This window comes from Lytechinus pictus, chromosome 19, assembly GCF_037042905.1.
Source record: "Lytechinus pictus isolate F3 Inbred chromosome 19, Lp3.0, whole genome shotgun sequence".
Classification (NCBI taxonomy): domain Eukaryota; kingdom Metazoa; phylum Echinodermata; class Echinoidea; order Temnopleuroida; family Toxopneustidae; genus Lytechinus; species Lytechinus pictus.
Window position 1 is genome coordinate 4,469,033 of NC_087263.1, and position 26,791 is coordinate 4,495,823.

Genomic DNA, 26,791 nt, shown 5'->3' on the forward strand with positions numbered 1-26,791 from the left:
ATTACGATAAAGGTAGCAACAGAAGAAGGAGAAGGAGAAAAAGAAGAAGAAGAAGAAGAAGAAGAAGAAAAAGAAGAAGAAAAAGAAGAAGAAGAAGGAGGAGGAGGAGGTGCTTTCAAGTTTTTGTAGACAGTAAACACTAGTCCTTTTTGTTTGAGACCTGTTTGTTTTGCAAACCAATATCAGATTTATTAAAAGTATGTATATTATTTCAATGATACACCCTAATAATGTCAGAAATAATGAATAGAATTACACTTTCTTAATTGAGTTGTATAGTTTAGATCATATGTGTATCTGGGATAATACCTTATACTCTGAAATTTTGTAGTTTTGTAACATTAAACCCTCTACTATATCAATCATCATTCCATTTTGCATACAAGATGAGAGCGCGGCCCGTACGGGAATTCGCCGCTGAACAACCTGTTCCTTCGTTTAACTGTTGCTTAGCTACGAAAAAGATTGTTTTTTTTCAGAGAGCCTCGTTCACATCAATTACATATAAGCTTTTATGAAACGTACGCGATAATTACGGGGCTATAAAAAATATTTAGGAACGAGGCCGTTGTGACCCAAAGGTCACGAATGCCACAGATCGGTCTGCTTTTTGTTCGAAAATCATCACTCAAGCCAAAATATTATCTCATATTGTTGGATTTTTCTTCTACAGATTCCTATATAAATGTAAGAAAACGACTAAGCTAGGTATCAAGTCTTCGTCTGAATGTATTCAGAAATGTGATCATAAAAAATAAGTGTAAACTACTCCCTTTTATGTGGGAGCGTGAAGTGAAGCGAAATGTTTAGTTCAGTCCCACGTTATCATTTCTGTGCAGTGTTGAGAAGTGTGAGTTGCAATGAATTCGATCAATTTTAGGTCTACCGTCTAGATCTATTTCAATTGGTTGGATGAGTGTGATTGAGATTGTAGATAGATTCAGGTGGTGTTGAAAAAAGGTAGAAAGTAGCTATACCTAGGGTTAACTTTGCCAAAACACGGGAAGGGAAAGCAAGGGCGGCTGAGCCTGAGACAGTCTGAGTGAACAAGTCGAGTGCACGAGCACGAAAATCAAGAAGAAGGGGTGAACGAACTTGTCAATTGAAATCCAGAACTAGTTAACTTAAAGATGTGAGTTTCATGATATTGGACTATGATATTCTGACTAATTCTGTCCTTATAAAGTACCCTCACCTTTCCAAGCTAGTTCTGTCGGCAAAAAAAAGGGGACTGAAAATTATTCATCGCTTTTTTTAGTTTTAGTTTTACAAATTAGTGTAAGGTTCACCGTTGAGAAATTGAAAAATTATAAGTTCAGGGGTAGAAAATAATGTAAGTTCTATGTTGTAGTTCAAATCAATCATGGACCAAAAGGGACAAGAAGTGAAACTGAACTAGAGAAGCAAAATGAATTGAACAGAAACCGAAGAAGTCTGGTAGTGCACTGCTTTAATCTCTGAGCTAGTTTGCCTCAGCTAAACTCAGAATGATATACAATTTACATAATTTATTTAAATTAGAATTTAGAAATAACCAATCAAACTAAAGATAATGGAAGGATCAAACTAAAATGTAAGAACCCAATTCATAAGATAAACCAATAAGGAATAAGATGAAGATGATAGATGATGTCTGGTGATAATGTAATGAAAGAAACTAAGGAGTCGGGTGAGGGATGGAATGAGTGGAACACCTGAAGAGAGAATAGAGGAGGAATGAAGATGACAAAAGAGAATCAGAGGAAAGGCATTCAGAGTAGAATGAATGAATGACAACTGAATATTGTTAAACTCAAATAACCTAAGTTCAGACTGCAAGGGCAGTGCTGAAAAGAAATGCAAATGAACTAAACTCTAGACGGAACAGAAATGTAGAACAGCTGGAGAGAACACAAGTTAACTTAAAGGAAATATACAAAATAGGAATATGACAAAATAACCATCTTACATTAGGATGGATTGGGTGTCTGGAAATTCTAAAATTTTGAAGCTTTCTTGTTTGTACTAGAAATTGATGAGACTTTGCTTGTTAACTATGTTAACTCTTCCTAAAACTTGCTGTTTAGAATTTAGATCTAATACATGTAATTGACTGTCTGGACAAGCAACCTGTTCGGACACACAACCGGAGCAAATACATTAACAGTCTTTAAAAAATGATTAGGTCTATGTCATCTGGTAATTCTTGTTGCAGATACCATGATGATTAAAGGATTATTAAGCTATTTCGTCATTTAGCGTGTGATGTATGGGGAGTCTGAATACAACCCTTTTTAGACTTTCAAGTTTCTGGAATCATGGATAGTAGTGCAGGGTCAGGTGGATTTAATCGTTGCTCACATTCTCCATTTCCTCATCCTCTCTGCTTGAGGGGGAATTTATGACTTTAGTGCCCTTTTCCTACGGCGACTCCTTTTGACAGAGTCCTCGTTGCCAGAATTGGCTGTCTGGAGGCCAGAAATTGAGCCCCAGTCTTCTGCAAGCATTTTAACTTTTTGCTTACATTTTATTTAATCATTGTGACTGCACGAGAAAATGTTTGCCCTGTCCTGTTTCTGATGAGCAAAATGAATCCAAAACTTAGTCCAAGATCAAAGAAATGGTGTGAAATCAGGTACTGGAAGGCTCTGAAGGCTCAATCATATGAAGTATGATGAGATTTGGCGCAATATACTAGAATTATATTTACATAGCCTTGTTGTGGGTCATCATGATGGTCAACTTCATTGGTGCCACTTTGTTGCGAATGGACCATGTGTTCTGCTCTGCGCTAGCAACAACAAAATGATTATGCATTAGTGCCAGCGAGCCCTATCAAAATATATGAAAAAAAGAAAATCCATAATTTTTGTTCGAAATAGACATGAAATGAAATACTCCAAAAATTTGCTTTGCCCAATTGATCGTGGGACCGGCAGCTGCTGTGCAGGGCCAGATCGACGAGGCTCTATCCCTTTAATCGTTGAACGCCAAACAGGGTAGCAGCAACTCCCTTTTTTAACGTCTTTTGGTCTGACGCGGCCGGGGTTTGAATCCCCGACCTCCCGGTTGTGAGACGGACGCTCTACCAAATGAGCCAACACACCATTATCATCATTAACCTATTTGTTTATTTTCTTGTGAATTTCTTCAGATTTTGGTGGCTGCTAGCAAAGGAGGAAGTGATATCCCACAATGCCCTCTGCAGGAGCAGTCTGTGTTCCGACTATAACCCCCCTGAGGGTGCCGTTCACTGGGCAGGCAAGCAGTCAGATCGATACCAACACCCTTATTGAGATCAAATCAGGTTAGTTTTATATCATGTACATTTCCTATGTTTTCACTCGACTCTAAATCCAAACTTGAGTATTTGAATTGAGTGATAATTTTATAGAAGATCTATGAAATCAAGGTGTATTTTTATCATTTCTTAACCATTTGCATGCTGATGTTGCAGTCTTGCACATTCGTACAATAAGTTTCAACAACTATAATAATTAGTTTTCTCCCCTACATTCAAATTATATAAGCTAATATAGTAATAAAAGGCAATGGTTCTTGGATAACATCTATATAATAATAATGAGTATCAATGGTGCAATATGGAAATCTTGAACTAATAACATGGAAACAATTGTCATCATTATCCCCCAAAATTAATTCAGCATGCAAAGAGTTAATAAGTTCTGGCATAGTATAAACAAGTGGAAGTTGAATGGTATTGTAAATTATTTGGGGGTCATGGGAAGCTGCATATGGCCGTTATCATACAGAAATTAAATTTCCATGCTGGTGGGGCGAAATTAGTGAAAGAAAAGGGGTATATTCCAGTTGTATTTGCCATGCCTGATACTAGATTAGATCATTGATAAGTTATTCATATTCAGACCGGGTGGGATTCGAACCCACAAACTCTGGATTACTAGACCAGTGTCATAACCACTAGACCACTGGAGTGTCTTTAGTGATCAGGATTTAAGCTATCCCATATATATTTCAACTGATATATGACATTTGTACAGATAAGCCTGTATTCTGAACTCGGGTTTAAATTAAACATCTGGTTTAAAGTTGTGGTTTAACTATGGAGAGCCAATTGGAGCTCAAATCCCTAACAGTACACATTCAATTTATTAACTCGTATGACACCCACATTGTTCATAACTGTCTTGGAATGATAACTGAAGTATTTTTATTCATTATGAAAGCAAAAGGAAACAAAATAGTAAATATAATAAATATACAATATTAACTTAATTTTTGAATTTTTGGCTCCCTATAATTTAAGCAGAGTTAGACCCTGGTCAAGTTAAACCTGACTTCAGAATACGGGCCATATTAATTTTAATCAAATCATAAGGGCATGGTTAAAGTGTCACCTGTCTATATTACAACATTAATTCGAAAATTAAAAAGGGTACAGAAAATATCCATGCCCAATAAGCATCGAGAAAAATCAGTATGACACCCAAGACGCTGTGATCGATCTGTATTGTTCTGTGATATTGAAATATGAACTGATTTGTTCCTCTTTCTTCTTTCATTGACGGTATATCTCTTTCTTCCATGTCTTAGCAACTCGCAATGCAAGTGTGTACTTCAGTACTAACGGTAGTAAACCAGACCCTTTTGTCCGTAAGGACAAGAACACGATCAAATATAAAGGACCATTCCTTCTGAATCCTGGCAAGAGGACCATCAAAGCTATAGCAGTGTCAGGGTGAGTAAGGAGAGGTCATCCCACATAATGTTTTTTTTTGGCTGTTCTAGGGTTTTAATTGTGTATTTGGGGAATTTTGGTGTCAAATTTGGTGTTTTGGGGTCAAATTGGCAATGGAGCAGTTTAAAAATAATAACAATGATAACAATAAAAATATAGGTATATTTACCCAGGGTAGCCACTTCAGTTCGAAAACTGTTCTCCCGGCGGGCCCTGCTATTATCATTACCCCATGTTTAGCTGAGCTGCCTAGGCGCTCAAGCATTCAAGGAATTTCTTCCTACCGGGTACCCATTCACCTCACCTGGGTTGAGTGCAGCACAATGTGGATGAGTTTCTTGCTGTAGGAAATTACGCCGTGGCTGGGATTTGAACCCACGACCCTCTGTTTCAAAGACAGAAGATTAATCCACTGGGCCACAACACTCCAAATATTGCCGTTAGGAACACAGTCTGAGTCATATGAAAGAGCTTCTATGTTTTGTATGAGAGGCTAGGTGTGTGTGACTAGAGTGAATTATCTACACTTCTACCCGTTTATAACAGATGTCTCTGACAGGAATTCTAATACTTGCATGAAAGCTGAACTTGATGGTTAGCTCCCAAAAGTTTTGCGATTAATGTTGGGTAATCTTTCCTTTTACTGTAGCTGTATAGCAGGTAGCAAACATTGGCATTGTGTACAATGCTTCATTGCATTACACTACTCTTGATATTATTGATAATCTGTATACTTCTTAAAAAATTTTGTGAAAATGACGTGGATTTCATTTTAACTGTGGAACGTCCTTAAATAATGAGTAATATTCTATAATTGTTGTGACAGTGATGGAAAAGGTGAGAGTCATATAAACAGTACTTATGTTCACTTTTTACTGTGTTTCTCTCGAGAATGATAGAATCATTCGGCTCTGATTTAGGCAATGTTATTAATGATCTTGAAAATGCCGGTAATTATAAATCACATTTTATGATTGTCTTGACAGTGATGGACAACGTGAGAGCCATGTAAACAGTAAGACGTTCATCGTTGACTGGGTTTCCCCTGACAACGACGAGAATCAGGAAGATGACGATCAGAGTTTTATCATGGACTCTAGGCGCCCTCAGAGATCACTTCACGTGAGTATATGCATAGAAGGAGAGTGTGACTTTAGGATACCTTTCAAGAATATTTTTGAGTTTCTCTTTATCTTGAAAGCTAGCAATTACATATGGAATATTGTAAGAAAGAGAAAAATGCACTGAAAATGTTGATGCCATTTCCAGTGCAGTATGAGGTATCATTCCTGAAATGAGGCCTTCTAACTTCATCATTACACTCATTACACTCTCTAAATTGGCAATGCGATGAAAATGGCCAAATTTGTTTTTAACCGTATTGGCTACTTTTCTTTAAAATTCAATTTACTTTTTGACTGATGATATATCCATGTTTGACTTTTCAGATTTTTAAAGTAAAATGTGCTTTCATTTTATGTGTATGACAGAATTCTTTGAACAATTCTGGTCCTCTAGAGACGATTCAGACCAACGGCAGTATGGCACTGGCAAGGTCATCTATGGTAAGTTAGAGGGTGGGGGGGGGGGGGCATGTGCATGGGGGAGGGGCAGGGTAGGAGGGATAGTCTATCCTCAAAACTTTGTATTTGTAACCAAATCAATTTTATTCCTTATAAAGGTGAATATCAATTGTTTTAAAAGTTGATGCTCAATTCATTTAATTTGAATTTGAAATACATGTATACGATTTTCTCGCACTAAAGAATCCTTTAAGAGTTTAAATTCTAACTTTGTCTGTGTATACATATGGAAATGACGATGACCTGACCAAGTGGCAATTTACCTTATGAAAAGCTATATGTGATTTTTTTACTCACATTACAGCCAATGCAGAATAGCATGCCACACAATGGATGGGTTGGTCCAACTCCGCAGCCACAGACAACCCTCAACCAGAACCCAGACTACTTATTCCAGTAAGTATATTAGTCTATTTGGAGAGGCCAACAGAGGGGATACAAGTTTAGATAGGAAGGTAGATGATGGATAGAGGGACAGATGGATAAACAGATGGATGGATGGATGGAAAGAAGATAGAGAGATGGATGGTTGAATGGATAGATGGATGTTCGATAGAAAGCTAGATAGATAGATAGATAAATAGGTAGGTAGATAGATAGATAGATGGAGAGATATATGGACAGATGGATGGGAAGAATTACTTTCGGATGGTCAAAACTGCTCAAAATCATTTCAAAATACATTACAATACTTAATTTTTTTGAAGCAATTATTCCTATTTGCTGCAGTTAAGGTGACAATTATTCCAATGATCCGCATCGCTGTTCATCCTCATTTCTTGTTTTATTACCAGCTATCACATGCATCAGACGAGCCCTCGTCAGAACTCGTTGCGTCAGTCTGTAGGATCAGGTCCTGCCATGGTTCAGCCTCCTGTGGTTGTTGATGTAAGTAGAAAAACTTTAAAAAAGGAGAGATCAGAATCACTAACATTTTACAAGAGACTATGGTACATTTCTGTAACTTTCCAAACTTTAGATGAATATGAATGGTATGTACTAGTAATTTCCCCAACTTTATACGAATATGATGCTTTTGCTGCCGCCGTGTTCCGAATGCCAAACCAATGGACAACTTGCCTTTCTGCCAACAGGTACACCATATTTGAAGCTTTCTCTTAAAATTGTTTGAATGTTGGCTCACTCCGATATTGAACAAGATAGAACAATGATGTATAGCATTTACAAAGCACTGTTTATCTAGATGCTTTTACAAAGGCGTTCTTATTATTACCTTTTTTATCAGAGCCAGTTACCACTTCTGCTCTTGTATAAATATCGTATTGACATTATTTGTCTTTTTTTTTTTGTATTATGTCACTGAATGCTCTACAAAATTTCTTTTGTATTGATATGTTTATTGGGTCAACCAGACCAAGTATAAACAAAAATAACAAATCAAACATAATTAAACTATTTACAAATAATCATAACATCATTAGGACAAAAAAACAAACATAAGTGATAATAATAAAAAATATTTAAAAAAGCGGAAAGTTTTATGCAATGGCACAAGACATGATATTTAACACAACTTTGATGGCAAGTATTTGTATGATTGTACACAGTTAACAGGATACGTACAATGATACATGTGCAGATGACAAAAATTATAATTCAAACTTCCATTTCTTAAAATGAGCCGCGAGTTTGTGTCTTTTTTTGGCCACACAATATTCAATTTCTTTTTGCTTCTTAACAAAAGATCTAAATGCTCCAAAGTTTGGATCAACTTTGCTGAATTTACAAATGAAAATGAAGTACTTCAATAATAAAAATAAGTAGGATATGAACTTATCATCCGGATCACCAAACATTTTTCTGAAATTAGATAAAGTAAAATTGGAATTAAACTTCTGTATTAAAATAGTTAACAAGTCTTGCCACAGGGGTGAAACCTTTTAACAATCACAAAATATATGAAGCGATGTTTCAGGGAATTTGTTGCAAAATTCACACAAAGGGGAATCTTTCCTTTTAATCTTAAAAAGAATATCATGAAAAGCAATGCATTTGTGAAAATTTTGAAATAAAAAGAACGAATTTTGGTGTCTATCGAACATTTGAAGTTATTGCAATGTATTTTCTCCCATGAAATATTGTCAGGAATGGATAAGATACTGCTCCAATATTCATAACGTGCGCCAGGGCTAAATTTGCCACTCAAGATATTGTAAGCATAGCTGGGTAATTTTTTAATACCTATCAATTTGAGAATTAACATTGATGAACATCATCACTGTTATGGACATCAGCATTCTGAAGATTGGGAATAAGCCAGTCTTTAGATATATTCTGGATTAAAAAATTAAATTTTCTTCTGTCAGAACGGGGTATATTAAAATCCAAGATTAATTCTTCAAACAATTTATGGCCAGGGAGGGGTGGATTAAGCAAATCTGATATCGTGTGAACATTTTTTTCATACCATGCACCATAATAAAAATATTGTTTGGATTTGGAACGAATCAATCTGTTAAAGCATAATGACTGACATGCACCCAAGTCAGAAAAACTACAATCAAAGATATCAAAAGTGGCGTCTCTCTTTCTTTCTCACTCTCTTACCATTCCTTAGGCCATGTCTGGCTACAACAACCAAGACGCCTGGCGCCCTCTCAGCGTGCCCCTCCCAGCAGTCCTCAACCAGTCAATTTCAACCCAGACCGTCGGCCTCTTCTACCCCACCCACGAACAGGCCACTCGCTCAGCCCAGGACGTGGAAGCTGTCCGCCAGGTCAGGGAACAGATCTCCACCGGAACAGGAACGGGCCACGCCCAGGAGAAGCCGCGACTGACGGACATCAGTCCCGGGAAGGGCTACTGGAAGCGGCAGATCGCGCACATCGCTGCTCACCTGGAAGCGTTTTCGCAGAAGGATGCGGAGTTCAGAGCAGGTGTTGGAAAACCCAAAATGGGGAAGGTTGGTATCTTCTAGACTCTTGGGATTTTTTCACCATGATAGTGACCAGATCCCAGTTGAATATAAACTTGGACTTCATAACCGACTAGACAAACTATGAAATCTTTTGAGTTAAAAAACCAAATCTAGTGACATCTCAATCCCTCCTAGTGATTTAAAATACATTTTAAGAACCCTTCCCCTTTTTTTCAAAAATATATACACGTATTTTTCTTCTGTTTCTCTTGTTACACTTATGGAATCAAGATTATGCACTAGTCTTAATTTTACTACTTTTTTAGTCTTACCATGTTCTCCAGTCCTGTATGTACATGTACCATACTTCCCTCGAAAGTGAATTATTTTTCTGTCTCAAAAGTGTTAAATTACATCAGAATCATTAATCAAAGCTTAAGCCTAATTTGTGATATTACTTCTAATCACATAATCATAAAAAATAAACCCCACTCACAAGGGTAATAGGTGATACACCCAGGTTGTCCAATATCCATGTTAGCTGTAAAATAATTTCCTAAAATTTATATCGGTTTCAATACAAAATGTAGTTTTGAATGAATGTACCGAGAAAAAATAGCCCACAGCAGAATCACCCTAGTAATTATTTAAATTGAAATTCACATAAGATTTTTGCATATCTTACCATTTTATTCCTTGACCTTAGATCACATATGCCAGTGTAGAGGACGATGGAGTGGACGTCACATTGACCATTAGTCTTGAGTCCAGGGGGTCAAACCCACCGGTCAGAGGAAACAGGGCGCAAGTTGCGAGACAAGGTAGGTTTCTTTGGACTAGCAAGCTTTTCAATAATGATGATAACACAGTGAACCTGTAAATAAAGACTACTCAAGGGTGACAAGAAAAGTGGTATTTATGAGCAGGTGGTCTCTATGGATATGTTCCTCTATGTTTCAGTGGGGGATACTGTTCAATGGAAACCAAATTGGTGGTCTTTTTTCGACAGGTGGTCCTTCTGAACAGGTGGTCACTAAAGCAGGTTTCCTCTATGTTTCAGTGGGGGATACTGTTCAATGGAAACCAAATTGGTGGTCTTTTTCGACAGGTGGTCCTTCTGAACAGGTGGTCACTAAAGCAGGTTTGACTGCACTTATTCATTTTAGAACACCCCTCTGCCACGTTAGACAGCCTCATTGCACAGACACATTTCACAAACTGCAAGAATATTGCTGGTGATCAAAATATATGTACAGCAGTCTAAGAATTATAAAAAAAGAAAAGGTGACAAATGGTCAACATACTTATATGCTGAAAATAAACCAAGTGATAAATGAATACATATTACAACTTGTCTTTTACTGCTAATATCAACAGTGTGACCTTTGCGATACATCAACAAGGTTTTAATTTGATGAAAGGATATATATTACAAGACTATCCAAATGTATGTTCTGAGTTCAGTGCCCTTTTAGAGATGGAATTTGATTTGAAATATTTATGATGTGTTGCTTTGAAACTAATTATTCTTAAATATCTCTCAAATTTTTTTGTAGATGCTATCAATGCAAAGAGCAAGAATGAATCTGGTAAGCAACTTTTATTGAAACATGATCAGAAAAGTGAATATTTTTATGAAAAAGTGGATAGAATTTGTTATGTGTTCATTATAAAAAAGAGAATGTAAAATAAAGTTTCCTACAAATGAATGGTTACGTTATGATAACGACTTAATCTTTCAGTGACATTTAGAAGATTCATTTTGTGAACCAAACAGAAGCTTGAAAATTAAGAGTATTAACATGCATGTTAAGTAAATTTCTGTTGATAAGCTTTTAAATCATATTTGTTCATGCGAATAGAATTGCCTGTTTGTTTGTAAAGATTACATTTCAGTATCCTTATTTCAATTTTAGTTAATAATAATTTGTTTTTATCAAGACTCACCGTATGGAGCGACAACCAGGAAGAAGAAACCGTTGACAAAGAGACTTGCAGCCAAGAAAAAAGTTGAAGAGGATAGACTGACAGTAAGTCGTTTTATAAATATTTTTGAGGTTCAATATAAACAAGTTCTGGGTCCAGTACTTAAAGGACAAGTCCACTCCAACAAAAAGTTGATTTGAATAAAAAGAGAAAAATCCAACAAACATAACACTGAAAATTTCATCAAAATCGGGTGTAAAATAAGAAAGTTATGACATTTTAAAGTTTCGCTTAATTTCACAAAACAGTTATGTGCACATCCTGGTCTGTATGCAAATGAGGAGACTGATGACGTCATCCACTCACTATTTCTTTTGTATTTTATTATATGAAATATTCTAATTCTCCTCATTGCCAAGTGAAACAACGATTAATTCCTCCCTGAACATGTGGAATTAGCATTGTTTAATACTATATGGTTCAGTCAAGTTGGTCCTTATTGTCAAATTAAAAAAAAATGAAATATTGTATAATTCAAACAATAAAAAACAAAAGAAATAGTGAGTGAGGGACATCATCGACTATCTCATTTGCATGTCACTCAGATGTGTATATCACTGTTTTGTGAAAAATAATCAGAACTTTAAAATGTCATAACTTTCTTATTGTAAATCCGATTTTGATGAAATTTTCAATGTTGTGCTAGTTTGATTTTTCTCTATTTATTCAAATCAACATTTTTCTGGGGTGGACTTGACCTTTAAAGGTTTGTGATAAATTGCAAACATAAAAGAACTGATCTGATCAGTTGCTGGTCAGCATTTTTAACAAAGTGTTCATGATTGGTTATTGGCATTGAGCCCTGGGGTTGCGAGATTGTATTGTGGAAGGAACAATCCCAAAGTGTTGGGAAATGTTGATTATAAATAATAATGCATCAAGTGATTATCATGTAGAACTCTATAATATATTGATTATTTTTCTTCATTTGATTTATCTCGCTTCATTGCGTTAGGAGTTTTTATTCCTTGATTATTTTCTTCTGGGAACCTGTCTACAAGCTATGCTTTTTAATAGGTTCCTCATATTTCACGATATTGTATTTCTTTGTAAAACACTACAATTATGTATTTTTTGTCATCATCTTCTCATATGTTCAAGATGTATGTTTTTGTGGAATGTGAAACAATAAATCAAATCAAACATATTTAATGAATTTGTAGTGACTATATTTATACATAAGAAATAACTATATATATGTTTATCTTTTCTTTTCTGGTTAGCCTGAGGAGAAGCAATTGATTAGAGAGCTAGGACCAAGGGGAGATGGCAATACTGACGTTGTGCAAGACATGTTGGATGAGGTAAGAAACATTCTTCTGATATAAACTCTGTGTAAAGTGTACAAAAGAGCTAGGGGCAGTTTCACAAACGGGGGTTAAGAGTAACATCAATTATCCTGTTGTCGGTGTTGTGACTATGGTGGTTGGGCCAATCAGGACTGTCCGCTATTCAAAATATTCTAACTTGCTGCTCTGTAATGGCAGATATTGCCTATAAATTTATTTAATTTTTATAGTAGTAGTAGTATATACAAAGCTTTAAATCGGTTTATCCCCTTGAACAGGGATGGCCAGGGGCCCGTTGCAGAAAGAGTCGCAATCAATCGCAACTCAAAATATCATTCGCAACTCAAAATATCATTCGCAACTCAAAAAATAATGCGCAACTTGATTTTCAACCAATCAACAGCGCGCATTTGGGACTTGCGATTGATTTTTTGGCTTGCGTTTAAACGCAACTCTTTCTGCAACAGATTTACCTAACACTCGCAGCAATTTCCCTTCACTCCTCCCTCCACTTTGCCTGATTCAGTGCACACTCCTTCCTAAACCAAACCTCCTACTCTCCTTCACCACTTGCCTCCACTTGAAAGATACATCAAAATCAAAGCACAAATTTTACCACCAAATCAGAACATTAATATCATTCTTTTTGACTGTGTTTGATCATTCTTACATTACATTATTATCTCTTTAATTTTGTTCTTAGGGTGCTGATCCTAACTGTGAAACCAAGGATGGTATACCTGCTATTGTGTATGCCACTATGAACAATAATATCATTCTTTTTGACTGTATTTGATCATTCTTACATTACATTATTATCTCTTTAACTTTGTTTTTAGGGTGCTGATCCTAACTGTGAAACCAAGGATGGTATACCTGCTATCGTGTATGCTTCTATGAACAATCAGGTTGAGAGTATACCGGTACTAGCAGATGCGGGAGCAGAGATGAATAGAAAGACACCGGCTAGGTAGGTCATACAGAGGATTTATTTATTTATTTATTTGTTTGTTTATTAATTTGTTTATTTATTTATTTATTCATTTATTTATTTAGTAATTTTTTATTTTTATTTATTTGTTCAATCATTTATGTATTTCTTTGTTTATTCATGTATTTATTTTTTGTTTGTTTATGTATTTGTTTGTTCTTTTGTGCGCTCACTCATTCGTTTGTTCGTTCAGTGATTTATTAATTTACTGATTTATTATTTAATTAATTAATTAGTTAATTGATTGATGTATTTGTACATTCACTTATTTTGCTGATTTATTTCTGTACTTGATGTTTCATCTTTTTGTTAGCTGCTTGTGTATTGTAATTTTTGACACAGATAATCCATCTGTGATTCAAACACTTGATATATTTGTTTATTATTAATATTTGATTATGCAATCCATTCATTTATTTATTCATCCATTGCATAATTCAACTATCAATTCAAACACTGATTAATTCATTCATTAAAGCCATTAACAATGGCGCTCACAAGCAATCTCCCCTTTCATCTCACAGGAAAGGCAACACCGCCCTCCACGAAGCCGTCCTCCTCGGGCCAGACGGCCAGGAGGCGATCGAAGCCCTCCTCGACTCTGGAGCCAACCCCAAGGTCCAGAATAACAAGGGTGACACGCCCTACGACCTGGCCGTCGGCAACGGGTACTCTTCAATTGTGGCTCTGTTCACGTCCAGCATGGGACAGGATATGCTGAACAAGATGACAAAATCTAAGAAGGATAAAGGGAAGAAAGGAAGGAGGAAGGAGACGGAAAGTGAGGACGAGAGCGAAGAGGAGAAGCCAAGACGGAAGAGCAAGAAATATAAAGAAAAATTACCCAAGGTATGCTCGGCTTGATGAATTCTGTGATATCAAGGTTTGTGTTGATAATCTGGTGTTGGTGTTAAGTATATCTTTACACCAGCATAACACCAAAATGAGCAGAAGACTTATCTTGGGACAAGTCTCACTTAGTGTTGAGCTATTATTAATTTATTTACCTACTTTAATTATGAGTCTTCTTTTAGTAGGTTGGCCCTGTCAGCAACTGGTATATTGTTATCCTTGAAGGTTCTATTATGTGCTTTGGACCATTTTTGTAAAATCAGATTATGTATTGGAGATGTGCTTTCAACACCAACACTGACACTGAACTTTAAATCTTCCATTGTATTGTAATAATAATACCCTTCTTAAGATACATTCAAGGCAAACATGCCCCACTTAAACTGAATACAGTTTTATCCATTTGTGAAGATAGCCTCTTTGCAAAGTGGATGTACATGTCTTTAATATGAACAGCCTTTAGTTTTAATGAAGCAATCTTTCATAATGGAATTCATCAGAAACCATGGGTGTTGATCCGCTCGCACTTTCTATATTCATCAGGGGGATGGCGCTTTGTATTATTACGTAATATCCCTCCCAAGATTAATATAACTTTCCGAAGGTCAACACCATCGTCAGAAACAGATGAATGGATTCAATCATCATCAAAAGGAATTCAAGGAGACTATTGTAATGATCATTGTAAGTGTTAAATATTGTTCAGTCAGAGCCATAAGGGACCGTACTCTTCAAAACATTTGAAGAAGAGATTTGATTTAATCATCAAAAAGATGTCAAAGTATTTCATAATGATATTAAATTGATAATTTGAAGTGTTAAATGCTAATTACTGCTCAGTCATAGTCATTCTGGATTGTCTTTTTCAAATGTTTGTTTTCTTGTAATGCAGGATAAAGGAACTGTTGTGCCAGTGTCAAAGTTCAACCCAGAGAATGATGCGGAGAAACTCAGGAAAGCTATGAAAGGTCTAGGTGAGTTGTAAGAGTTGAGAATTTAAACCAAAGAATTATACTTATATTGATATCATGCAGTATCGCACACAAAAAAAACTGCAGCTGGAACATTTATGTTTACAAGTTTGTAGGCACAATATACAAATTAACATTGTTTAATCTAGACGTGTCGTACCCGCACAAAAATGTATAACTACCCAGCCGAGTGAGAATTTTTTCATATCACCTGATGTAGTCTAAAAAGTGTATAAACTTATGGAAGCATTGGTTGACAGGATGGATCCTAGATGGACCAGGGGTGGGGGCACTCCCCCCCCCCAAAAAAAAAAGAAAAAAAGAATTGGGCTGGGGGCAAGACCCACTCCTCCCCTCTGCCTCGATCTGTGCCTGGAGGATATGGTGATTGTACAAACTAAGCACCACTATTCGTCCCACATTTTTTCATGTTTTAATATTTTCAATTGAAATGTTTGCAAGACCTTGATGACTTTTGTTCTTTTGAACTTCAGGTACTGATGAGCAAGCGATCATAGATGTTCTCGCCAACCGATCAAACGACCAACGGCAAAAGATTGCCAGACAGTTCAAACAAATGTTTGGAAAGGTGAATAAAAAAAATTCCTTTTACATTTTACTTCAACATAAGACAAGTTGACATGCCAAAAGCTGTTGTTAAAATATTTATACTTTTGATAGCATTTAATTTAAAAAGTTTTTGCATTCACAAAAGCATTTAACATGCCATTGATTTTGCTTTGAGCATGTTTATTACTAGTGTTCATTTGAGAACTCCTTGGCCTGTAAAGGCATATTCTGAAATCAAGTATAACTTAGGTTATAGTCTATCTCTGTGCTTAAGATTGTGGGATGCCAAAAATATTTTTTTTCAAATTTTTTTATACTATTTATTTCTTATATTTACTTTGCTCTCTTCCCATTCTTTTATGGTTAAAAAAAAACTTTGGTTATTATTCTCAAGCAGTTATGAATGATTTAAGTGCCATATGAGCTGACTATTAAGTTTGCATCACTTTTGGCTATCCATATTTAAACCACAACTTTTGACCAAAGTTTAAATTAAACTTAAGTTCTAAGTCATGTGATGTGGAACAAGTTCGTAAAAATTATAGACTTACTTTGATAACAGTATTTGAGCCATGTACTCAATATTTTCTCGCTCTCTCTCTCTTTCTCTCCCTCTCTCTCTCCCTCTCTCTCTCACACACTCTCTTTCTCTCCAATCAGGATTTATTGAAAGAACTCAAGAGCGAGTTGAGTGGTAAACTCCTAGATGTTGTACAAGGACTGATGATGACCCCTGCTCAGTACGATGCTTATCAACTCAACAAGGCAGTCAAGGTAAGAGATGTGGATATTTACCAGTCTTTTATCCTTGTGTTTGATTTGTGCTTGGCACTTAAAATGGGGGTTGATCATAAAGAGATTCATAGTAATAATAACAACAACAACAATAATATTTCATTCTTGTAAAATGCATATGATGTAATAATCAAAATTTTATGTGCGCTTCCAAAGTGACTTTGGATGTTATTACCTTGTATTGAGCCTGGCCATCCTTTTACAGCGCACAAGTATTTCAAAGAAGTAAATAAATTACTGCCAGGTACCCATTTACCTCACATGGGTTAAGAAGCATCACATCGTTTCTTTGAAGCAATCATCGAGTTGGAAAATAGACTGTCCCTTGGATAGGATGTTAAATTGAGGCCCCTTGTAGAGAAGATAGTCATTGCCTTTGCATGTTAAGAACCCATTGCATTATTCATTTAAGTGTAGGATGACACCCTTGTGTAGTGGTCCACCTGCACTCCCCCATTCAGCTATATTGGGAGAAGAGGCTTGCGGGTCACAATGATTAAGTTTGCCTTTTGCATCCCAAGCACGGTTAATGCCAGACAAAATGATAAGGCTCCTTGTCAGAAGTTAAAGTCACGTTTTTTTAGCAGGGATCCTGCACACAGCTACCATTACCAATCATCACATTTCATTATATACATGTACAAGTCTCTCATACACCACTATCAATCTGTACGCACACTGCGATCATCCCAGTCAAGTCTCTTACATATTCCACTATCTAAAAAACCCTGGGGCGATCGAGCCTTTGCTCATGCCGGTCCAGCCCTGTGGAATTCAATACCACAGGAGCTGAAGAACTCAAACTCTGCAACATCCTTTAAGGGCAACCTAAAATTGCATTTGTTCGCCAGCAGGTACTAGATTTGAAGACAGACATTTATCCTCATTTATAATGTACCTTTTCTTGTACTTCTCTAAGTTCTCTTTACTTTTATGTTTTGCTCTCTTATATTAAAGTGCCTTGAGCATTTAATCAAAATGGGAAAGACGTTATATAAATCTTATGTATTATTATTATTATTATTATTAAAACGAAGGGAAATGCGGGAAAGTGGCTATGAAAAGATAAATAGCACCGTTATAGCTGGATTCCTGCTAAAATACACAGCACAAACTTTGACACGGTACCTGATGATTATGAATGATATATGCAAAGCTGCCAACTAATATGTTTTAACGATATTAGTATGTATTTTCATAATCAAAAGTGACAAAATATGATTTTTTATTGCAAAATATGTTTTTTGTTAAATTTGATTGGCATGCTTCATATGTGTAATTTATCAATATTTGTACCAAAATGTGTTTTTTTCCTTCAAAATACGATTTTAATTATGAATCAGTATGTTTTGGGGTCAACAGAGGTTGGCAGCTCTGCATATGAATTTGCTTTCTAGATTTTATAACATTTTTGTTTGATTATAATCTTTCTTACAGGGTTTGGGAACCAATGAGGAGATACTGATTGAAATTCTGTGTACAAGAACAAACGGCTCAATAGAAGCAATAAAGACAGTGTATGAAGATGGTGAGTAGTCTTCAGATATGGAAGCTATTTGAACGCTAGGCTGATCTTAGTCTGGCCAAACCTTTCAGTGCATGGTTCTCAGTCATGGATATTCATATATACAGTGGTGCTCAATAGTTAGTGAACCCCACCGGAAAATTAACATATTCCAAGTGTTGATGTGTTAGATATTCAATTGTGAAGTCAGGAGATAAAATAATACATTCAATAAAGTTTGTTTTCCTGGGCTTGCCGAACATTGTATTGTTGTTGTCTACATTCAACACTTGGAATGAATGAGTGCATTTTGTGGTGGGGTTCGCTGACTTTTGAGCACAAATGTATCTATATTTGTTCAATTATATATTAATTTGTACATGTAGTTTAGGATTTGTTGTATTTACAATGTGTAATAAACTAAAAGTTAATTGTGGGGGACTTTGAAGAGATTCTTGTCATTTATTATTTGGCAAACAACAGGGAAGATTAATAGAATACAAGCAATGTGTGCTACTGGAGTGAGTTTTCTGCACATAATGCGTTCATAAAGGATGGCTCTTTAATGGAAATTCCCATACTTGCAGTTCATGTTGCGAAGGCTAGTCCATGATGGCTGAACCAGAAGAAATGATGCCAAAAGTATTGTGATTAATGCTAGGTAATACATCATGCTGGCTGTATACCAGTAAGTACAAATAGGAAGAGATCCTCATGGATGCTGGGAAAGAAATAAATTTATAGCTATAATCCAGTGGTCTTTTCCGGTCCATCTTGGCTTTGAGCTAGGTGGTGACATAGTACATGAATTTAGACTCATTTGTGATATCATTTCTGTATATAGCATATGGAGAAGAGTTGGAAGAGGCCATTGCTGATGATACGTCCGGTCACTTTGAACGGCTCCTTGTGTCCGTGCTCCAGGGATCCAGGCCAGAGGGAGACGAGGTGGATCCTGATAAAGCTAAAGCTGATGCAGAGGTGAGATGGGGTCTATCTTTCTTCTTGGAAGGGGATGGGGGTTATGAGTAAGTGGTAGAATTGGCTCCTTGTGTCTATTCTCCAGGGATCCATGTTGGGAGAAAATCAGGATGTTGACAAAGCTAACTAATGCTAATGCAGAAGCGAGTGCGAGTCTGTTTATTTTTTCGGCGAGGGGGTGGGGGTGCTTAGGGGTCTGAAGCAGTTCCTTGTCTCTGTGCTCCTGCTCCCCTTATATTCTTCACTCTACATGCACAACAGTGAGCCACCCCCAGCCAAAAAAAAATGATTACTGATGATCAATAATCCACAAACATTCTAGAAAACATATTTTCTACTACATGTTGACCTTTCTATCTCCTAATATTCATATATATAGTGTCCTGCCATAGTTTTACAGATAGAGGCCAGTCTAAACATTGCCTTTGACTGAAAATCGATTTAAAGAACTAATCCTTTCTCTGTACAGGCCCTATACAAGGCTGGGGAAGCTAAGTGGGGTACAGATGAGTCTCGCTTCAACGTGATTATGATGTCGAGGAGCTACGCCCAGCTGAGGGCGACATTCGAGGAGTATGGGAAGCTCGGCAAGCATGACATCGAGCAATCCATCAAGAGAGAGATGTCTGGAGATCTGAAAGATGCTATGTTAACAGTCGGTAAGTCAGCAGCTACAACAACAAAGGGGGAAGAAATTATAGTGATTTACCGTTCAATATCAAAGATGTTTCTTGTATATTGCAAAAGAACCCCCCCCCCCAAAAAAAAAAAAAAATAACTAGATAAAAAAATAAAAATAATAATTAAATGAATGAATGAATGAATGAGTGAGTGAGTGAGTGAGTGAGTGAGTGAGTGAGTGAGTGAGTGAGTGAGTGAGTGAGTGAGTGAGTGAGTGAGTGAGTGAGTGAGTGAGTGAGTGAGTGAGTGAGTGAGTGAGTGAGTGAGTGAGTGAGTTAGTGAGTGAATGAGTGAGTGAGTGAGTGAGTGAGTGAGTGAGTGAGTGAGTGAGTGAGTGAGTGAGTGAGTGAGTGAGTGAGTGAGTGAGTGAGTGAGTGAATGAGTGAGTGAGTGAGTGAGTGAGTGAGTGAGTTAGTGAGTTAGTGAGTTAGTGAGTTAGTGAGTTAGTTAGTTAGTTAATTAATTATTTAATAAAATAAATTAGTTAATTGATTAATTAATTAATTAATAAATGAGTTAAAAAATAGAAAATAAAAAAAAGTAGTTCAAGTAAAAAAGAAAATTTCTATGCATTGTACAGCACTTAGTAAAAAAGATATAAATTGCTTTATTAATGTTCATTAGTATTTAGATAAGTTTAGACTTTGTTGGTTAACATATAATGAACTTGGTGCACCAAATCTATTCACTTACTTTCTAATTTAATTTCTCACTTTGTGCTTATTTTTAGTGTTTCATATAAGTGCATAGGGATATGCTTAGCTATGTGTTATGTGCTATAGAATAAATTTTATCATTAATATTAGTATTATTTTTATTGTTAATGATATTATTGTTACATTAATTTCTTTTATTTCATCTTTCACAGTGAGATGTGTCCGTAACAAACACAAATACTTCTCAGACAAGCTCTATAAGACCATGAAGGTAAGGGGTATGGGATGCGATTTGCTCCTTTCTCCATTATTAGTTCTCAGTCTTCACCTGCATATTTGAGATGGAAATCCACTTGCATGCAATGGTTTGAATATGCAAACTTGGTGTCGAAAGATGCATAAGACTTGAAGGAAAAGAAATGTAACGACAACTTTTTTCTGCTTGTCATGTTATAGAAATATATCACACAAATTAAAGTATTTTTTATAGATTCTACCAATTAATCATTGTTGGCATTTCCACTTGGATAAGGTTAATAATCATTATTGCAGTTTACCAAATGATTGTCATTGAACATAATAATGATTATATTAGATGTCCTTTCTCCTCTTTTTAGAGCGGATAGCATTCATCTTTGATTCATGCGATATTGGGCCTAACTTGTGGAATATTTCTGGTATCCCAATCATAGCCATCCAATATAATATTTTACTTAAAAAAACCCTGTTTCCACATATTCCACTCAAGGTTGGATTATCATCTTAATATTTCAATTTTTATTTTACCTTTAGGGTGCTGGTACAGATGACGACACTCTGAAGAGGATTGTAATCTCCCGTGCTGAGGTCGACATGTTGAACATAAAAGGAGAGTTCCAGTCGGCTTACCAACAATCCTTGGGACAATTTATTGCAGTGAGTATTCAAATATCATTCCTTTTTAAGGGTTAGTCTTAAACCAGCTTTGTAGTAATTCAAAAAAATTATGTTGGTAGTCAAAGTTTGAAAATAGATGTCATCTGTCCGTCACAAACATTATGACACATAACTCTGCAACCGTAAGTCACTTTTCACACAAACTTGGGTTGTAGATGTACTGAGGAGACCTGCATGTCATGGCGCAATCAGAGGTCACATGTTAAGGTCAAAGGTCATTTTGAGGTCAATGTTATGACACATAACTCTGCAACCGTAAGTCACTTTTAAACCAAACTTGAGTTGTAGGTGTATTCAAGAGACCTGCATGTTATTGTGTTCGGAGGTCACATGGTAAGATCAAAGGTAATTTTGAGGTCAATGTTACGACACATAACTCTGCAACCGTAAGTCACTTTTAAACCAAACTTGGCTTGTAGGTGTACTTAAGAGACCTGCATGTTATTGTGTTTGGAGGTCACATGGTAGATCAAAGTTCATTTTGAGGTCAACATTAAAGTTTACATGCAAGACTCTTATGACAAATGTCATTCCATCCCAGTTATTCACAATGAAGTTTTGATACAATCCTGTTGTGTGCCCTCGCAAATTTCTTGTTATTTCTTGATATTTCTCGTTATTTTCATAAGTGGGCAAGACACAAAATCGCTTTTGCCTTGTTGTATATTATTACTATTCAATTATTATTTTTTTGATACACAGGATGATACATCAGGAGATTACAAGAAAATTCTACTGGCCCTGGTCGGGGGTACCAACTAAGACGGTGTGAACACATTCGGGTAGCAACTAAGATAGTGTGAACACATAAGGGGGTAGCAACTAAGACATAGTGTGAATACATTAGGGGATACCAACTAAGACATAGTGTGAATATGTAAGGGGATATCAACTAAGACACAGTGTGAACATGTAAGGGGATATTAACTAAGACATAGTGTGAACACGTAAGTATTGGATCAGTCATCACAATGAGGTATGTATGCCCATGTTGAGAGTCAAAGACCCAAATAATTTCCATCCTTATCAAGAGTTTTAACCAAATTTAATTAGAATGGAGCATTTCTTCAATCATTCATAAAACTCCTCAGACGAGGGCATCGTCTTACATTGCACCTTGATTCATTTCCAGCATTGCCTTGCTTCCCTCTAAATAATATCTTTTCTTATTATAAATTATTTGGCAAGTTCAAGGATGAAGCCTTTTTTTAAATAGGGCATAAACTCTCTATTCTCAAGTTATAATTGGCTGTCTCTGACACAGCCTCAAATGTCGGTCGACCTGATCAGTAGATAAGGAAGGTCTCTGCCCCCTTTTAGTCAAAAACATGATTTAGTTTGAGGAAAATAGATAAATATCGGTCTGGATTCCCAGTTTTGATGCCACCCGACGGCTCTCATGCAGCGATTGGTCGTATCGGTTACCGAACCCTTTGAAGATCTACAGGTATCGATGACGCACCCTTGGGAATAGTGAGAAGAGGAGTTTTCTTGCACTTGACCTTGTGTAAACAAACATGTCTCTTGTAGAGGTCGTGGAATGTGACCTTTGACCCGCTCATCTTCTTGGTTGTCAGATTGTCAGAGGCCTGAGGGGCAGGAAGGGGGGGTGAGGTAAAGATGTTGAGATTGAAGAGTGATGGGGGGGGGGTTAATAATAATGATGAGAATACAAATGGATATATGAAGGATATTATTGTTATGTACATCATTCTGAAAGATATTTAATAGATAAAAAATTAACTAAGATATTGGATTTGAAAGGAGGCACACAGAGAGGGAGAGAGAGAAAGAGAAGGGAGGGAAAGTGAGGGGGGTAAAGAAATGGGAAGGGGAAGAGGGAGGGAATGAGGAATTTGGGGTAAAGAAATAAGAGATAAAGTCGTAGAAAAATGAAGGAAAGAGAAAAAACGGATGAAAAATAAATGGAATATTTTTATTTTATTTTGAGGGGGGGGGGGCTCATTCAAGTTGAGTGTCATGTGAATAATTGATTAACTCCACCTCCTTCAGCTATATCATCACTTGTTAAAATCATTTCTTGTTGAAGAATCAGTATTTAAAAAAAAAATCTCGGACCCTCCCACTTTTTTTGGGGAGGGGGGCTCCCCTTTATATGCTCACATTATCTAAAAGAAAACAAAATGAATAAAAAGTCACTTTAATAAACAATGGGATTGCTTTATAAATTTATCACCTATATCCCTTTTCCCGAGGGGATTTTATAAGTGCTCTTGGTGATACTTACAAACCTTTTTCCATGTCAAAGTTCAAAGGTCGCGCTGATGTTAATCATGTTGCAAGTTGGATGAGATGTTTCAGATACATTCTCAAATTTCTTTCTTTATCTCCAGCATCTATGTTTGTAGATTTATACTTTGTTCTGAAGATGGGTATACATTTACCACATTGCAATGTAGTGTATGGTATCAAAATGTCTTACAGAGTTTTATGGTAGTCTTGTATGTCTCATATATATCTTTTAAATGTTTAGAAATTTATTCAAAGTCAGCGTTTGTGACTCAAACATTTCTCCCTTTTTGACGTCTTAAGAATTTTGTTTGAAGTCTACTTGTGTGACTTGAATATTTCTTGCTTTTTAATGTCAGTCTAGAATAATGATGATTGTAATCTATACAATACAAATTCAGGTATAATCTGTGGCAATTTATTTTAACTTTCTGGAATCAAAAAGTTTTATCTGTACTTCTGTAATATACATTTATTCCATTATACAAAATTGAATTTTATTCTCAGATTTCTTGTATTCAACAATCTTAGGCCTAGCAATTATTCTTAGTATGCAAATTTTTATTGTAAATGTGATGTGTATGATAATTATGAATATATGACTCTACTTTATTAATAGCTTATATATCATAAATGTATCTATGTCTATCATGCATTATGTAATACGGTATTTAAATATGTTTAATATTCATGCAAACATGACAATGATACACACGTATATATTGGTAACTTTCCTTTGGTGGTAAATGAATGCATTCTTGGCAGGAAGTGTCAATGATATATTATATATCTAGTTCTTTGGATAACCTTATGCTCTGTACTTCAATTCAGATTATCAGTGTTGTATATGCTATTTGTTGAAGATTAAATGTTGTAAATACGGAATATGGTATCAAATGTACTTGTACATGTATGTCTAGAACAATTGATAAGGGTATATTTGTAGTAGACAAAGAGTTTTTATGTATATAATTGTTACTTATAAAGGTTGATTCATTAATACAAACATACTAGAACAACTTTATATATAGATTGGATATACATGGATATTATCTAAGGAAGTAATAATATTGTCTGAGGAAATGTAGGGAAGAATACAAAAAAATTCTGAGGGAGAAAAAAAAATACTGGTAATTCTTAAAATTCAAATTAAAATTATTGATAGTGTATTTTTTCCATTCCAAGTTTTGAATATCAAAGAACAGGTAATAACCAAGAAACAATGTAATTAAAAGTTGATGTTTAGTTATAAGTGATATTGCAAAGGAATTCTGTTTTAAAGAATTAACTGAAATAAAGGTTTATGCATTTCCCTGAAGTGAAAAGTGATACGTAATTTTGTGGTTTGTATAAAGTCTCCAGTAAAATCAAATTTACTCATGTATTTAATTATTGTTATTAATGCTTATGAGTTAAGGCATTGTATATTGATATTACTTTTTCAAAATATTGAACATTCTTGATGACTTTTTTAAGATTATAAATTGTCATAAATTTTGAGTCAGAAATTCATCTCAAATTTGTAATTTACCTCAAGAGAGACACCTTGATTTTGATGAAAAGTATTGAATCATTAATGATACTTGATGTTTATAAGTGATCTTACTAATAGGCCTAGGTTTGTGTATATTATGTGGATTGTCAGTAGAGGATGAAAATATTGAATTCTACATTATATTATGTCTAATTGAGGTATATTTATTCATATTATGCCGGTATGACATTGTATTTGTATTCAGGGCCCAGGTTTCATGAAAACGGCATCAGTTTAGCTTCTAAGACAATCCCTTGAAATGTGTATTATACTCATATGGTCTATATCTCACATATCTCCATGGGATGTCCATGAACTTAGACTTATATATGGTCTTGTGAAACCGACCCCAGACTCTGTTAGGTGTATGTGTATTTCTATAATGTGAAGCAATGTATACAAGTCTTTCACCTTGATAAATATTTAATATTCGAATCATGTGTAAGTAGTGTGTAAATATTTCAATATGGGTATCAAATCATTCTGTATTTCTTGCTTTAAAGAAAAGTACTTAGTTTTTTATAAAAATACAACTAGCACACCTTAGCTCTGGCTTTGGCTACAGAGTTCATTGATCACTAGTGGATTTTATCTGTCAAGCCCACTGTTTGGTGAATGCGCACATGTGGATCATTGTGGCCCAGTGGATTAGTCTTATGACTTTGAAACAGATGGTCGTGGGTTCGAATCCCAGCCATGGTGTAATTGCCTTCCGCAAGAAATTATCCACATTGTGCTGCACTCGACCCAGGTGAGATGGATGGGTACCTGGCAGGAATTTATTCCTTGAAATGCCACCACGCTGTAAAAGGCTGCGGGGCTAAAGCCGGGGTAATAATATCCAAGTCCTTTGAAAGCGCATATGGACGTTATATCATAATGTGATCTGAGCTATACAAGAACTGTGTTATTATTATAATTGAAATTGTTGTAGCATTTGTATTTTGATGTACAGTATTTATACGTTTAGCAGACTAGCTTCTAAAAGCACTGTGGTAGATTCTAGATTATAACTATAGTTAGTCAACATACTTGTATTTCTTCTGAAGAATTTCTTCGGATTTTAGTTGTTGCCAAATATATTAGTTTCTGGGTGAAAAAGCATTCTAAAAATGTATCAAGGAGAAAATATTTAATATTTACATTAGGCATAATACATGTATGTTGTTCACTACAAAGTTAATGGATGTTATAAGTGGATGTAGGTGAAAGGTGGGGGGGGGGGGGGTCGCCCTTTCATAAGTTGAATGGTTTTATGTAAGTATACTACCTTTTTCTTTTTAGTATGTCCTTGTGTGTATGTTCAAATTGAAATGAATCGTGTAGTATGATCCTAAATGTACAGAAAGATTATAGAGAGTCCATGTGTATGTAAAAATAGAAATAAATACTCCTATTCAGGAAAAAGTAGAAGTAATTCAAAAACTGTCTTGTATGTTTTGTATCTTTGAATGAATATGAAGAAGGTATGGTGCTACTTTGAGTCATAATCATGCATTCCATATTATATTTGATTGAGGCTATTATTATCCACGACTTGGGTCACTTTAATGATAATGGGTACTTGGACAACCCTGCAAGAGGGGGGGGGGGTGGAAGGCTGCCTTGGCAATTTTTCTAGTAGTAAAAAAATGG

At 35.7% G+C, this 26,791-nt stretch overlaps 1 protein-coding gene across 1 annotated transcript; it reads left to right on the forward strand.

The window, feature by feature from the left end:
• Nucleotides 1-561: 561 nt before the first annotated feature.
• LOC129283083 (uncharacterized) lies at nt 562-26,573 on the forward strand. The gene is made up of 23 exons (XM_064113666.1): nt 562-687; nt 3,134-3,286; nt 4,555-4,699; nt 5,686-5,821; nt 6,190-6,264; nt 6,587-6,678; nt 7,077-7,170; nt 8,861-9,205; nt 9,867-9,981; nt 10,717-10,749; nt 11,102-11,190; nt 12,370-12,450; nt 13,275-13,405; nt 13,951-14,275; nt 15,171-15,252; nt 15,744-15,838; nt 16,480-16,593; nt 18,052-18,142; nt 18,963-19,099; nt 19,569-19,758; nt 20,649-20,707; nt 21,229-21,351; nt 22,075-26,573. The coding sequence occupies exons 2-23, from the start codon at nt 3,175-3,177 to the stop codon at nt 22,132-22,134; spliced, it is 2,724 nt and encodes a 907-aa protein (XP_063969736.1). The 5' UTR covers nt 562-687; nt 3,134-3,174; the 3' UTR covers nt 22,135-26,573.
• Nucleotides 26,574-26,791: the final 218 nt, after the last annotated feature.

What these genes read in the sequence shown, in the direction of transcription:
- LOC129283083 (XM_064113666.1), top strand. Translation starts at nt 3,175, where the DNA reads ATGCCCTCTGCAGGAGCAGTCTGTGTTCCGACTATAACCCCCCTGAGG. An exon ending in CCTTATTGAGATCAAATCAG is followed by an intron (nt 3,287 to 4,554) that starts GTTAGTTTTATA and finishes TCCATGTCTTAG; the next exon opens with CAACTCGCAATGCAAGTGTG. An exon ending in CCTTGGGACAATTTATTGCA is followed by an intron (nt 21,352 to 22,074) that starts GTGAGTATTCAA and finishes TTTGATACACAG; the next exon opens with GATGATACATCAGGAGATTA.